The sequence below is a fragment of the Triticum urartu genome, chromosome 3A (genome assembly GCF_056163025.1).
Source record: "Triticum urartu cultivar PI428250 chromosome 3A, HENAU_Tu73, whole genome shotgun sequence".
Taxonomy (NCBI): Eukaryota; Viridiplantae; Streptophyta; class Magnoliopsida; order Poales; family Poaceae; genus Triticum; species Triticum urartu.
Genome location: NC_141875.1, coordinates 15,209,838 through 15,224,116, shown reverse-complemented (window position 1 = coordinate 15,224,116; position 14,279 = coordinate 15,209,838). Strand labels below are relative to the sequence as shown.

At 49.5% G+C, this 14,279-nt stretch overlaps 2 protein-coding genes and 1 pseudogene across 2 annotated transcripts; 2 read left to right on the top strand and 1 right to left on the bottom strand.

The window, feature by feature from the left end:
* Positions 1-354: 354 nt before the first annotated feature.
* On the bottom strand, positions 355-1,813 carry LOC125546489 (uncharacterized). The gene is made up of 2 exons (XM_048710739.2): positions 1,160-1,813; positions 355-1,083 (listed from the first exon to the last, which is right to left on the bottom strand). Exons 1-2 carry the CDS (start codon positions 1,811-1,813, stop codon positions 355-357), a joined length of 1,383 nt encoding a protein of 460 aa, XP_048566696.2.
* Positions 1,814-2,410: 597 nt separating this feature from the next.
* Positions 2,411-4,259, top strand: LOC125546490 (E3 ubiquitin-protein ligase SINA-like 4; annotated as a pseudogene).
* A 7,955-nt stretch (positions 4,260-12,214) lies between these two features.
* LOC125546491 (E3 ubiquitin-protein ligase SINA-like 10) lies at positions 12,215-12,755 on the top strand. Its single transcript, XM_087514561.1, has 2 exons — positions 12,215-12,331; positions 12,441-12,755. The coding sequence occupies exons 1-2, from the start codon at positions 12,215-12,217 to the stop codon at positions 12,753-12,755; spliced, it is 432 nt and encodes a 143-aa protein (XP_087370687.1).
* Positions 12,756-14,279: the final 1,524 nt, after the last annotated feature.

Sequence of the window (14,279 nt, the reverse complement as noted above, 5' to 3'; positions counted from 1 at the left end):
CCAATGCGCACCGGAAACGTCCGAGCATATGCCGATGGACCGAGAGCTGGGTTTGGGTTGCTAACAAGTGATATCAGAGCTGGGCCCCACGCCACCCTAAGGGAGGTTTCCCTAGGGGGATGGGGTGTCAGAAATCTGACCTTGGGCAACGCGGAGCTCCTTATAAGGGAGAGTGCCACACTCCCTTCAGGCCGGTCTTTTGGGATGTTGTGGGCTTTCTGCTTATAGTGGAGTGTCCGATGCGCATCGTAAATGTCCAAGCATATGCCGATGGACCGGGAGCTGGGCCTGGGTTGCTAACAATATATATGGTGAGCAAGGAGTGATCAAATCAGAGAAGGCTGGCTAATTCATTTATGGGAATTTGGTGATACGGAGCCGCAGATGAACCTCGCCGGACTCTCCGTGCAGCATGCTCGGGTTGACATGCGCATGGAGCAAGCCCTGCTCCATGTCCACCTCGCCCGGGACGGAGCAGCTCGCCACGTCCCCTTTCACCTGGACGCTGCCCCTGAGGTGGCCGGGGGCGGCCGGAGGACCATCCACCCAGAGCACGCCCGTGTACAGCGTCCTCGAGTCGGCGTCAGCGTTGCCCCTGACACACACGACGTTGACGGGGCGGCGGCCGGCTGGTCCCCTGCCGGCGCCCACGGCCAGGAGGAACACGCTGCCGTCCTCCGCGACCAGCAGGCAGCGGTAATCCCCCGACGGCGCCTGCACGACGAGCGGGTGGCTAGACTCGTATTTGATCTTGTCCGTGAGCCAGGAGTGTTTCCCGGACGGCGCCGTGAGGTGTCGCAGGAGTTCCGCCGGCGAGCCCTCGAACGGGGGCGTGCACTCGAAGCAGTAGCAGGGCGCGTGCGCGCACTTGGCCTTGTGGTCCGCCGCCGCGTGGTACACGATGGAGCTCGCGCAGCCGTGCTGCTTGTACGGGCACGGCACCTTGTAGGCGCCGACCACGCCGTCCATGAACTCGGAGTGGGTGTAGGAGACGTCATGCCCGCATCGACCGCAGTGCCTGTTCGCTCTGCCGTCTCTGTTGCCGCCGCCGCAAGCGCAGCATACGAAATGCTCCTTTTCGCACTGCAATCCCAAAGTTCATCCATCATTTTTCACGCTGATTTGAGGAGCTAATTCGAATGTAGGAGGAGAGGAGTACCTTGAACACCGGAGGCTTGAGGGGGCCACGACAGGCCGCGCAGTGAAACAATTTCTTGGGCAAGTCCAAGTTGGCAGGCTCCTCCTCTTCCGCCAGCATTGCGCCACCATTGTGTTCCGCGCCTTCTTCATCCCGCTTCACCACGGCAGCCGATTTCGCAGTTGCCGCTGGACTGGGCACCGATGGCATGGCGGCCACCGGAGTGGTCACTGCCACCGTGGCCACTGGACAGGGTGTCGGCGTCTTCGTGGCCACCGGACTCTGTGCCGCGAGCACCCTCGTTGCCGCTGGACTGGGCGCCGGTGGCGTGGCGGCCACTGGACTGGTCACCGCCACCGTGGCGGCTGACTTCGTGATGGGAACGGGATTGAGCTCGGCCAGTGTCCGCGTCTTCGTGGCCACCGGACCCGGCACAGGCAGCGCCGGTGGCATGACGGCGAGAGGACTGGTCAGCCCCACCGTGGTGACCGGCTTCGCCTTTGCAACGGGGCTGGGCGAGAACAGCGCGGCCCTCCTCGGGGCCGCGAGCTCCGCCGGTGACACCGTGGTCACCGCGACGACACTGGACTTCTTGGCGCCGCTCCCCTCGGCCTTCTCGGAGAGCCGCGGCCTCTTCTTGTCCTGCTCCCCCAACTTCTTCCCCTCCTCCGCCATAGGGTCAGATTCCCGCCTTCCCTGTGCCGAAGAAGCTACCTATGGAGGGCGCCTGGGAGAAGATGGGGATTGCGCCTTTGCTTTGAGAGAGTAGGAGTGACCTGCGACCTAGGCTCTCGCTACATCGGTGTTCTTTACTACCCCAGTTCAAGTTGACGTCCCAAGCTCCAAGTTCCAACAACGTCTTGTCTTATTACCTGCTACTACTTAAGGGTCTTCCTGCTTGTCTGAGAAAGAGGGTGTTCTTTCTGCGGGTACACGATTTTGTAGAGATTCTGCTGTGTTTTAGATTCTGCTCATTGAACGCTCTAGATGGCTTGGTCATCGAGCACAGTTTCACCACATATTTGGTGAAACTTTTAATCAATGTAAGCTATTTAAAAATATCTTGCTCGGTCCAACTTCATAAATCTTTTTTTTCTTTTGCGAGAACACAAATCTTATACTCCCTCCATCCCAAATTAAACGAGCATCATTTCATGCGGAGGGAGTATCTCATTTCAGAATAAAAATGTTGTGTGCTTTCCATGGTGCGGTCGAACATCTAGTACTACAAAGTATCATATGTTTTTGGTTTCTTCAGAATTTATTAATGTCATGGCACTCAATTGGTACATCCTTTTTTTATTCCTTTTGTTTGCGTTTTTTGTTAGTATTCATGTATGTGTGAAATTTGGCAACACAAAGATGCACTAATAAATTTTTATTATTACGAAATGCCAACAAAAATTTGAAACTATTTTTCATTCACAATATATGCAATGTTATAGCTTTACTTGACCGTTATAAATATTTCCCCTTCATAACCTTTGATTGGTTGATTTTTCTTTGTGAAAATGCATTGGTTAAATTTATTGAATATAACTTAGTTTCCTTTTGCGAGGACAAACATAAGTTTGTTTTTCTAGCCTAAATGATATTCCCTCGGTTCTCAAATATAAGATATTTTGAATATTTAAAATGGACTACGTACGAACTTGAATGAGTGAACAAACACACTAGAACACGTCTACATACATTTGGTGCAGAAAAATGTTACAACATTTTAGGGCCTATTTGATTCATAGGTTTCTGAGAACACGAGAATAGAAAAGTATAGGGTTGGAGTGGCATACTCACTCGAGTAATATAGAAGCAGCAAAGAGTGTTGATGCCATGAAAAAACAAAAAAAATTGTAAAAAAAAGTTGGAGTGGATGTTAGAATTTCCTATAAAACGTAGTACAAAAGATTTCATAGGAAAACTCGTATGGGATCCAATCAACCAACGTCGAAAAAAATTTCCAATGGACTTCAATCACTCAAACAATCTATAGAATTCCTTGGACTCAAAGGAGCCATTACATTTGTGAACGTAGACAGTATTTTCCTTGACTTTTCTGGTATATTCAAGAGTGAATTTTAAAAAAGAGTGAATTTCTATTTTTGCTAGAATTAAATGCACCTAAATTTCAATCACTCAGGTAACTTTTTTTTTCTCGAATGCACCTAAATGCAGGAAATTCTTTTCTTCTTCCATCTTTGTTCCACTTTCTGCACATTGCAAGTCAGTTTCTTTGGACGAAAAGACAGCGTAGAGCTATATTTCATTGACGAAGAAGAATAAGCAGAAGTTCACAATTGGAAGTTGAAAAATCAATAGCTCAAATTGTATCATGGTTATTCTAACATGTATTCAGCTGCCACACGGTACATACTTTCTTGTTTCTGTGTTGTTCATCATTTCAGCTAAAGCTATTAACATGTGTAGTGTTTCTTATGTACTGATTTGATTTGTTTCTGTTTCTTAGTGCACTGTGGGGCATACCATATGCTCGTCTTGCCATGACAAGCTCCTGGACAAGTGCCACTTCTGCTCCCTTCCCACGATCTACAATTGCTGCCTCATGGTAGAACATGTCGTTGAATCCATCAAAGTTGCTTGTTCCAATGGCAATCACAGATGCACTGCAAGGATAAGTTACTACCAGAAAGAAGACCACGAGAAAGTCTGCCCACACGCTCCATGTTTCTGCCCCGAAACCAGCTGCGGCTTCAGCGTATCAACCATGATGCTTCTGGACCATTTTTCAGGCAAGCACAAGTGGCATCCCCCGAAAGTTACGTACAGCAAGGTGTTCCAGATCCGCATCCAGCTGGGATCAACCATTCTCGTGGGCGAGGATGGGCACCTGTTCCTTGTCAACATGACAATGGGGTCCCTTGGCGGTGTCATCTCAGTTTGCTACATCCAGCCTCACATTACTGGATCCAAATTCAGGTGCAGGCTATCATTGTAGTGCACTGAACCGAGCTTTTCTCGGGCTATGGACTTTCAAACTAGGAGCACTAATTTGTATGATGGGCTGCCCAAAGATTGCTTCCTGTTCCTTATGCCGAAGGTGTTGCTCCGTGGCTCCGGTAGGAGTGCCACAGCCATGGTTGGTATGATGCTCATGCCATCGTAGGAAACATGCGCAAGTGATGGCGGGCCCATGTATGTACCACTCGCTGCCTGCGTAGGATGTAGGATTCGATATTTGGGTGCCGACTGACAAAGACTGCTTCTGAATATCGTAGTAGATATTTGTCAGCTATTGAAGGAGGCATTAGTGTTCTTTTGGCATGTCTTGATACATTGCTAAACTTATTCTTCTAGCAAACATGTATGTCATTTGTGTCGAAACCTCACTTGAGCTTGTCATGTATTGCTTAATCAGTACTTGAACTTGTATCGAACAATCTTTATGTATGATCTATATTTGTAAGCGAAAATCGCGTGGAGGCTTCTGGGTCCGAACTGGGTGATCTTGATCCAAGGTTACATGGCCATATCGCAACGTGAAAAACTGCAGGGCTACAACTCTCTGAAGGCGTTGGATTGTGGGGAAAGTATCGATACTGGTATATTTTTGACTTAAAGTGCGGGCCATTGGGCTGGTTGCTTAAGCGGATCAAATTGTTTGGATCCATGAAAACATGCTGTTAATTATGTGCCATTAGACGAACCAAATGCAATGGCTATTACTCAGCTGGTATGTGAATGAAAGCAGGGTGAACTTAGCATAAGGTACAACTGAGGCTTTTTATCAGATAGCATATGATTTCTGTTTTTAGACATTGATGATTGACCGAGTCATGCGGCTTCGTAACACTAGTAGAAAAAGGGTCAAACATGAAGCACATTAGTGCCGGTTTGAATTTGAGCCGGCACTAATGTGTACATTAGTGCCGGTTCCAACGGCTAGCCGGACCGCTCTCATTAGTACCGGTTCGTGGCGAACCTTTAGCACCGGTTCGTGCCACGAACCGGTACTAAAGTGAGTGGTGGCAGGATGTCGTTAGTCCGGGGCCCCTCCAACACCTTTAGTACCGGGTCGTATCACGAACTGGTACTAAAGGTTGTCCTACATAGACCATTCGTCCACTCAAGCTCGCTCTGTTCTTCCCCTTTCCCCTCTCCTCTCTGTTCTTTTCCCTCTTCCTCTCAAGCTCATCACACATTTTTCTCAAGATTTGAAGGCCCCCATCCATTCAAATGATCACAAAGGTTAGCAACTTTTTCCTTTCATCTCTCATTGCTAGATTAGCTCGTGCAATGCTTTATATAGTGATTTATTTTTGAGTTTAGTAATTTGGGAGGAATTATATATATGTGCTAGTATTTGATTTATATGCAATTTAAGATCAAAAATAACACTTAGTTTTGCCTATGTAGGTGTGGTTTACTTAGTACCTTCTAAATCTCCGTCGTAACCACCGTTGATCGCTCGCAACGTCCCGTCGCCGGCACCACCTTGTGGTGAGCCTCTTGTTCATGAAGTTTTATATAAAAAATTGATGTTTGTGTGATTTGGATATATAGTTACTCGTATAATTATCTTACCCATACGTTGTTTGTTATACATAGTGCCATGGTTTTGATATCCGTCCCCGTCGGCCCTCGTCCGGGTTATGATTCGGATGTGGTATATTCTCTTTTAACACTATTCATTGCATTTCGTGTTTATGACAAATTATGCCCATCAAGTTGACATAAATATTTGTATGTAGGAGGTAGTTGAACCGGAAATTCCAACCGACCCTATTGTCGAGAGGTTAAATTTAGTTGAAAGAGAAAACGAGGATTTGAAGGAAAATTGAAAAGAATTGAGGGGGAGAAGATGGAATTGGAGTTGCATGTTGCCGATGTCGTCGATGATCACAAGATTAAGATGGAGAAAATGCGTTTGAAGATTAGAAAGATTAGAAAATATGCCATTCATAGTGAGGCTTGGTATCATTATGCTGTTGGATCAATTGTTACCTTAGTTGCGATCTTGATCGCATTTGTTGTTGCATTTAAATTCTTTAGCTAGAGAGTTATTTGTTTGTTGCATTTAAGTGTTGTATGATCTTTATGTATGAACTTTATGTATTGTATTAATTTGATGCTTTTGGTGCTGTGTATTGAAGATGAGCCGGCAATGGATGTACGATGACCGATGCTCTACCGAGTTCATTAATGGCATGCGTACTTTTCTGCTTGCGGCTGAGGCAAACAAGCGAGCGGATGATTTTATGCATTGTCCATGTGCTGGCTGTAAGAATGGTCGCAATTACTCTACGTCAAGAACCATTCACGTCCACCTATTTGAGTCCGGTTTCATGCCCCACTATAATGTTTGGACCAAGCATGGAGAAACAGGGGTTATGATGGAAGACAATGAAGAAGAAGAGGACGGTGACAGCTATCCTGGCCATGGGTTCCCTGAATACGATGATACAACAATGACGGAAGAAGCTGAGCCGGTAATGCGGGAAGAAGCTGAGCCGGCAATGCGGGAAGAAGCTGAAGAAGAGGCATCGGATGAGCCCGTTGATGATCTAGGTCGGGCCATTGCCGATGCAAAGAGAAACTGCGCAAGTGATTTGGAGAAGAAGAAGTTGCAGCGCATGTTAGAGGATCACAAAAAATTGTTGTACCCGAATTGTGTAGGTGACAAGAAAAATCTGGGCACCACACTGGAATTGCTGCAATGGAAGGCAGAGAATGGTGTATCTGACAAGGGATTTGGAAAGTTGCTGGTAATGATAAAGGATATGCTTCCAAAGGACAACGAATTGCCCGAGAGTACGTACAAAGCAAAGAAGGTTGTCTGCCCTCTAGGGTTAGAGGTGCAGAAGATACATGCATGCCCTAATGATTGCATCCTCTACCGCGGTGAGTACGAGGATTTGAACGCTTGCCCGGTATGCGGTGTATTGCGCTATAAGATCAGCCACAATGACCCTGGTGATGTCGAGGGCGAGCGCCCCAGGAAGAAGATTCCTGCCAAGGTGATGTGGTATGCTCCTATAATACCACGGTTTAAACGTTTGTTCCAAAACAAAGAGCATCCAAGGCGATGCAATGGCACAGAGAAGACCGTAAGAAAGACGGAAAATTGAGAGTACCCGCTGACGGGTCGCAGTGGAGAAAAATCGAAAGAAAGTACGGGAAGGAGTTTGCAGATGACGCAAGGAACGTATGGTTTGGTCTAAGCGCAGATGGCATTAATCCTTTTGGGGAGCAGAGCAGCAACCATAGCACCTGGCCTGTGACTCTATGTTTGTATAACCTTTCTCCTTGGTTGTGCATGAAGCGGAAGTTCATTATGATGCCAGTGCTCATCCAAGGCCCTAAGCAATCCGGCAACGACATTGATGTGTACCTAAGGCCATTAGTTGAAGAACTCTTACAGCTGTGGAATGGAACAGGTGTACGTGCGTGGGATGAGCACATGGGGAAGAATTTGACCTAAAGGCGTTGCTGTCCGTAACCATCAATGATTGGCCTCCTCTCAGTAACCTTTCAGGACAGACAAACAGGGGATACCGCGCATGCACGCACTGTTTGGACGATACCGACAGTATATATTTGGCTAATTGTAAGAACAATGTGTATCTGGGACATCGTCGATTTCTTCCAAGCAGGCATCCCGTAAGAAAGAAAGGCAAGCATTTCAAAGGTGAGGCGGATCACCGGACGAAGCCTCGAAGGCATCCCGTAAGAAAGAAAGGCAAACAAGCCAGCCAAAGGCCCTTACTTACGATAGCATATGATTTCTATGAATGTAGTATATGCCCTACTCTAAGTAGGGATGCAACGTGGTGTCCCACTTAAGCCCTCTAAACTATGATAGTAATACAAATACACTAATTGTGACAAAAAGAGGAATGCCTTGGTTTTATTGAATCAACTGAAGGATGTGGGCTGATGCAGGATGCCACTTTGCATCCCTAATTCTAAGAAGCGGGTAAACATTCGACGGTGTTGTGGGGGTCTGGGCCCTTAACCCTTACTTTACATATATACGAGTAACTGTCCAAGCAAAAAATTAGACATAGATTTGTTTTTTTGTATATTACAACCAGGATTTGATTTGGACAAGTATACCGGAGATATCTCCCTGCTAGTATTAGCCATAGGCTTTTCAAGTAGACTTGCACTATGGATGGAATGTAGGGGATTACCGAGTCATGGTTGTGGTGTAGCAAACGTCCCACGCCAACTATATCTTTGATAACCCGTTGAACCAACACATCTTGGCATAGATAGTACATGGTGGCTCTGAAAAATTCAGTCGTTGGGGGGCAATAGACGCCGAAGATGTAACATTGTGTCCATGTTGGCGGGTTGGTTTCTATGCCGTTGCACATCCAAATCTCAATTGACTCATACTTGGGCCCTGGATGAGCCACACTCAGCTCCCCCGCGCAGCTCGCCCAAGTAGGGCGTTGCGTACATGAGCCCCGTGTAGCAAGGAGGCGGTGGTGTGACGGTGAATGATTCGTCCTCCTGTCTGAAGCGGAGAAACCCTGGTGCCGGTTCTCCATCCGCGAGTTTGTTCTGGTCAATGGGCCAAAACAATGAGCCCTCGAAGAAGGTCGGGTTTCTCAAAATGTCAGCAGTGTGGGGTGGTTTCCTCGCCATCTCACGCCAATGCTGGTCTACCCCGATGGTGAAAACCTTCATCCCAAAGTTCTGGTGGTAACCGCCCCGGACCAGGATCCATATGGCCGAAGAAGAAGCGTCTGACCTTGTAGATGTCGCTGCGAGGGTCGTAGCTGATGCCAAACACTTGGTGGGTGAGCAGCTTGTAGAAGCGGTCAGTTGCTACACTGTTGGAGCTCGGAGGCAGTGGGAGGACGCGACGTGTGGCTAGGTTGAGCATGCCGACCACGGTCTCCATGGGCACAACACCAGCCCATCGCAGTGCGCGAAGCAATGCACATCGTCTTCATGAGGTAAGTCCATGGTGTCCGCGAGGGCTGCACCCTCCTCCGACACGTACAAGCCAATGGTGGTGACCTTGTTCGTGCGGTCCTCTCTCGTACTGGTCCACACGAGCAAGCATGACTTCTGGGTACAGAGGTGGGTGCCACGAAACATCGCGTTGTCGGAGATGGTGTGGCGCCACGCCTTGTAGACGCACCTGAACCGGAGTAGCGACTTGATGGGCAGCCGGGCCATGATCTGCAAGAGGTCAGGAGGCATCCGGCACGGCGCCATCTTGCTCCTCTTGGTTGTCTCATTGTTCATGGCCAAGCCAGATCGTGTCGATGAGATGATGTTTTTACATGATAGGCTTTCAACGTATTATGGAAAGAGCAAAGTCTCGTCGCTGTCGGATTAGGTTTCCTCGACGCATCACAAGTGGTGGCCAACTCCTATTCTGCTCCCGTTCCCATATGACTACATTATCTGCAAAATATAAATTATATAATATTCTCATAGCTTTGATTGCAAAAAAAGGAAAATGTTTCTAGCCGGGGCGCCGGCCCAAGATTGGGCCGGTCGCACGCCAGCCTTGTGATCCATATGGATCATGCGTCCAACATGCCACAAGTGCAACCCCTGTGAATCATTTTTTTCTTCTTCTTTCATACTTCTTCCTCACGACGTGGGGCAGTTGCAACTGTCCTTGCTGTTGGGTGGTGCACTGTGGTGCTCATCCCGTTCATGTTGCTGGGCACGTTCAGCGCAGAGGCCGCGGACGGCGACGGGGGGACACCGCGATGTACTTCCGTTGCCACGGCTGCCTGCACTGTGGCAGCCATGGCCGTCCATGTCCTCGTCTTCCTCCCGCGCGGCCGGGTGCTGCGATCGGCGAGGCTGGCAGCTTCAATCAGTATGGTGAGGGAGGCGAGATGCAACTAAGGCTCCAGAAAGCTGGCACCGCCATGGCCAGATGTTGGAACTGTGGCTTGTAGTTGCTGCAATCGTCGGATATCCACGGGCTTTTCCATTGTGGCCACACCAACGCGGGGAGGGATGCTACAATCGTTTGATGCGGGAGCTGCAACCGTGCCCCAGTTTTGCTGGAACCGGCGACCGCGGTGAGGTGCAGGGTCACCACGGCAAGTTAGATTTGAGGGGCGGGGGTGTGCAACCATCAACCTCTTTTGTTGCAACCTTACTATGCCGGAGCTGGAACTAGCGGCTGATTTTTCTTCAACGATTGAACCGGCGAGAAGAACGGCTCCGTCGTCTACTGATTTTTCGCTTCAACGATTGAACTGGCGAGAAGAAAAAGGGCTCCACCGGCTGCGTTTTGCTGGAAACAGCAACCGAATTTGCTAGAACCAACCACCATGATTGCTCGAACTGGTACCTCAAGTGCGATCGGAATGCTGCAACCTGCCGCGATAAAAGCTACAATTGGCGGCGACTTTTGCTACGACTGGCAACAGAGAATGCTACATCCGTCATATGAAAATGCTTCAACCAGGGGACGACCAACCAACAATGGTGAGCGGTGGCGATGGAATCTGGGAGCAGACCGTAAATGAGGATGATGACAGCGAGCCAAAGCTGGAACCGTTGTCCATTGGAGCTGCAACTATGGGCAGCGGAGCTGCATAGTTAGGCGTCTCCTAGGCAGTTTTTTTGCTTCGAACTGGACGAGGGGAGCTGCATCCAGCCTACTTCCCAACGCGGCGAGCGGCGGCTATCGCAGGCGAACGACAGCGAGTCGAGGCGCAGTAGTGCTTCGAGGGATCACAATACCGGGAGTTCAAAAGAAGCCTAACGCACCACACTGGCGTGTGTGCCAAGCCCCACGACACAACTCAGGAGCATCCACAACCAACGAGTGCAGTAAACACGAACCTTGAGTGGGAGCTCCGCCACGGAAAATCGGAAGCGATTGAGTGACTTGGTTGCTCCTTCTATTCTTGTCTCTCCTTATGTTCAAGTAAGTTTTCCTGCTACCTATTCTTCACTATGTTATTTCTAGGATATTAGGTGAAGCTTAGCCCCTATTGTGATCTTGGATGTATTTTCTACTCTCTATGTTTTGTTGCCTGGTGGTTAGCATAGGTTGGTTGGGAGCCAATACTTGATTTTCCGCATCATCCTTAGTGTTATCTTTTTCGGGCTCCGGCAACATTGTTCAACCCTTTCTCATGCACCGATGCGAGGATGATCTTGGTTGGTGTCCTCTCTGGTTACCCCCCTGTGTCTCTATAACCTCCAGCTACGGATGCCTGCTTAGAAGCCTCTGTACTAGGTTGTTGCATGGCGTGGTGACAGATGGATTCCTCATTGCTTCTTGATGGCATCTGCCGAATCAAGGGGTTATTTTTCCTACTCCATGCAAGCAGCTAATCAAGATTTTTAGCATCGGGGGTCTCCACCCTATTCCAGGGATCTTTTGGACGCTTGTGTCATGTTGATGTTATTTGCTGGTGGCAGCCAACACATCAGCCAGGGCGTATGTGTCTATCGATAACAGTGAGAAAGGTGTGATGTGTCGTGACCTAGGTGAAAAGTTGTGATGCGTTGTGTGCTCCTTTGTATTATTTGGTTATGCGTGTCCCTTGTGCTTACACATGTATCCTTTCCTTTTCATGGGCTCCCACTTGTTTGATGATGTTATAATCCGGTGATGGAGTCAAAAGTACTCCACCGTGTATCAATTAAGCCGGAAACTACACAAAAAAACAATGTGCTTACTTTTATGTTCCTCAATTTTTCTAGAATAGCATTGGTCTGCAATAGTCAAACTTTTATCGCACACTTGTAGGTACTTGAAAGAAAGACACCATTGAAATATGGATAAACTAGCAATAATGAAATAGATTAAGAGCATGTCTTATATCTATACCATGTAAGTTTGGGAATGGAAACCACAATGAGGAAGCATTTATAGTGTAGTGTGGCTGCCTCGGCACCTTTTGTACTCATACCTCTACTATTCTCCTCTCCCACCTCTTGGAAAAAGTTTGGCCTGAGACACACAGACACGGGCTTTCTTTCCCCAAAGGCCAGCCAGGATGCTAGGCGCCGCCGTCGAGGGGAGGAGCAGGGCTTCGCCGGACAAGGCTGACGAGAGAGCCAAGCAGGCGCGGCTGCAACTGCCCGAAGGCCACGTGAGGCAAGAGGCGGTCAGAGGAGGAGATGGGGGCCATCGTCGGGGCGGCGTACGGCCCGCGAGTGGAGCTCGCCGTGAGGATTGACAAGAAAGTGCTCCACTGCCCCCTCTGCACCCTCCCCTTGAAGCCCCCCGTCTTCCAGGTTCCTCTCGTTCTTTCTTTCCTTCTTTCTTCCTCCATTGGTGCCGGTGAGAGATCGACTCTTTCGTGCTAATTTACGGGCCGTCTACCATTTGCGTGCCTGCCTGCAGTGCAAATCAGGGCACCTGGCCTGCGGCTGCTGCATGGCCCTCCTGCCCTTCGGGCGGTGCATGGCGTGCGTGGACGACGGCGGCTTCTTCGACCCCTGCCCCGCGCTTGACGTCATGGTGTCCTCGACTAGGATCGAGTGCCCCAATGCCGGCTGCCAGAAGTACGTGACCTACCACGAGGTCGCCGAGCACAAGACCGTGTGCCCGCACGCGCCCTGCCACTTCACAGAGCCGGGCTGCGTCTACGTCGGCGCGCCGCAGGCACTTGCCGGCCACCTCCACACCGTCCACTCGGTGCCGGTGCGCGCCGTGTAGTACCGCAAGATCAGCCAGCTCCAGCTGCCCGTGTCGACCCTGCGGGTGGTGCTTCTCGGCGACGACAACCATGTTTTCCTCTTGACCGTGGGTGTGCTCGGCGCTGGTGTTAGAATAAATCTGAGGCCATACCGTCGATCATCCGAGGACCAAGCAATCACATGAGCACGACACCGAGATTTGTTAACGAGGTTCACTGATATGGCAACATCCCTAGGGCCTGACTATGGGCGCTCCTCCCCATGACACTGCTACAATACCGCACCAGGTTGCCCTGGACACCGGCACATGCCGCCGGCTTCCCCTGCGTTCCTGTGCTATTTTGTTGGCATAGATTACATCGTGTGTCTACCCCCTCTAGATATGAGAGGCCTAGGATACAAGTGTCCTATTAGGACACAACTCCACATCCTATGTAAACACAATACAACTCCTAGTCCAACTGTAACCTACGTTGTACACTATATTCAACACAACTCTAACAAACTCCACCTTGGCGAATATACTCCACCACCCTGAATTTGTCCATGCGTCAAACTTCCATGTACATTAGACTTGAGCTTATCCCATGAGAACCGCTGCTACTCCAAAGACTCCATGTGACTTCACCTGCAATTTGTAGTCCCTTCTTTTCTTGACCACAGTCAACACTCGAGCAAAATCAAGTTCCACATTACTCTAGTTTGCACTCCCAACTTGCAGAGCATCAGTCCAACGCCATCACACACTGATCACCGACCTGCGTGAAAGTGAACAACTCATATATTGGATGTCAGACATGAGAGTTTCCTGAACTCAACATCACCGCTCCTTTCTTGACCGCCTGTCTAAAACTTGAAGGAATTTCACCATTTCTTATAGTCCTCCCAAGTCAAATTCGCAGTTGTCTCACCACATGTATGACCACCAGAGTCCTAGCCCGTCTCCATGTCTCATGCGTACCGCACGCCTCGCCGCTATTACTGCGTCGAGTCTCCGCTGTCCCGGTCGAGTCTCAAGGGTCGCGAACCCACACCACTCAACCCCCACTGCGGAGTACCACCGATCATCACAGACCGATGATGAGTTTCACGCTTCCATCAGACCACTGGGCTCCAGTCCGAACTGCGTGTCACTCGCCTTTTCCCCCTTGCTGAATAGGCTTCGATTCTCTGGATCCTTACACCGTAGCCCCTCAATCCAGCTCCACCTTCAACATGACTCCATGGTAGATGATCAGTCCACCCTCGCACCCCGTCGACTTCAAGCTTCGTGTGTACATCACCTTGAATCAACCCCGCGCCATAGTCTTGTCGAAGTCACACAAGCCCTCGGGGCCTGCGCCACGTGTTTTCACGCCCAAAAGTCGGTCACCATTAGCATCACGCTGCTATGTCCTCGTTGCCGATCGCGCGCCGTCTTCTATACCAACCGACTTGCGTCGATCCGTCAGACCGCCTAGTCTGACCCAGCCGAACTCGTTCGACTATACGACACATTCCAGACTCAAGCCGTCACCGTGACCTTCACCATCCATACACACAC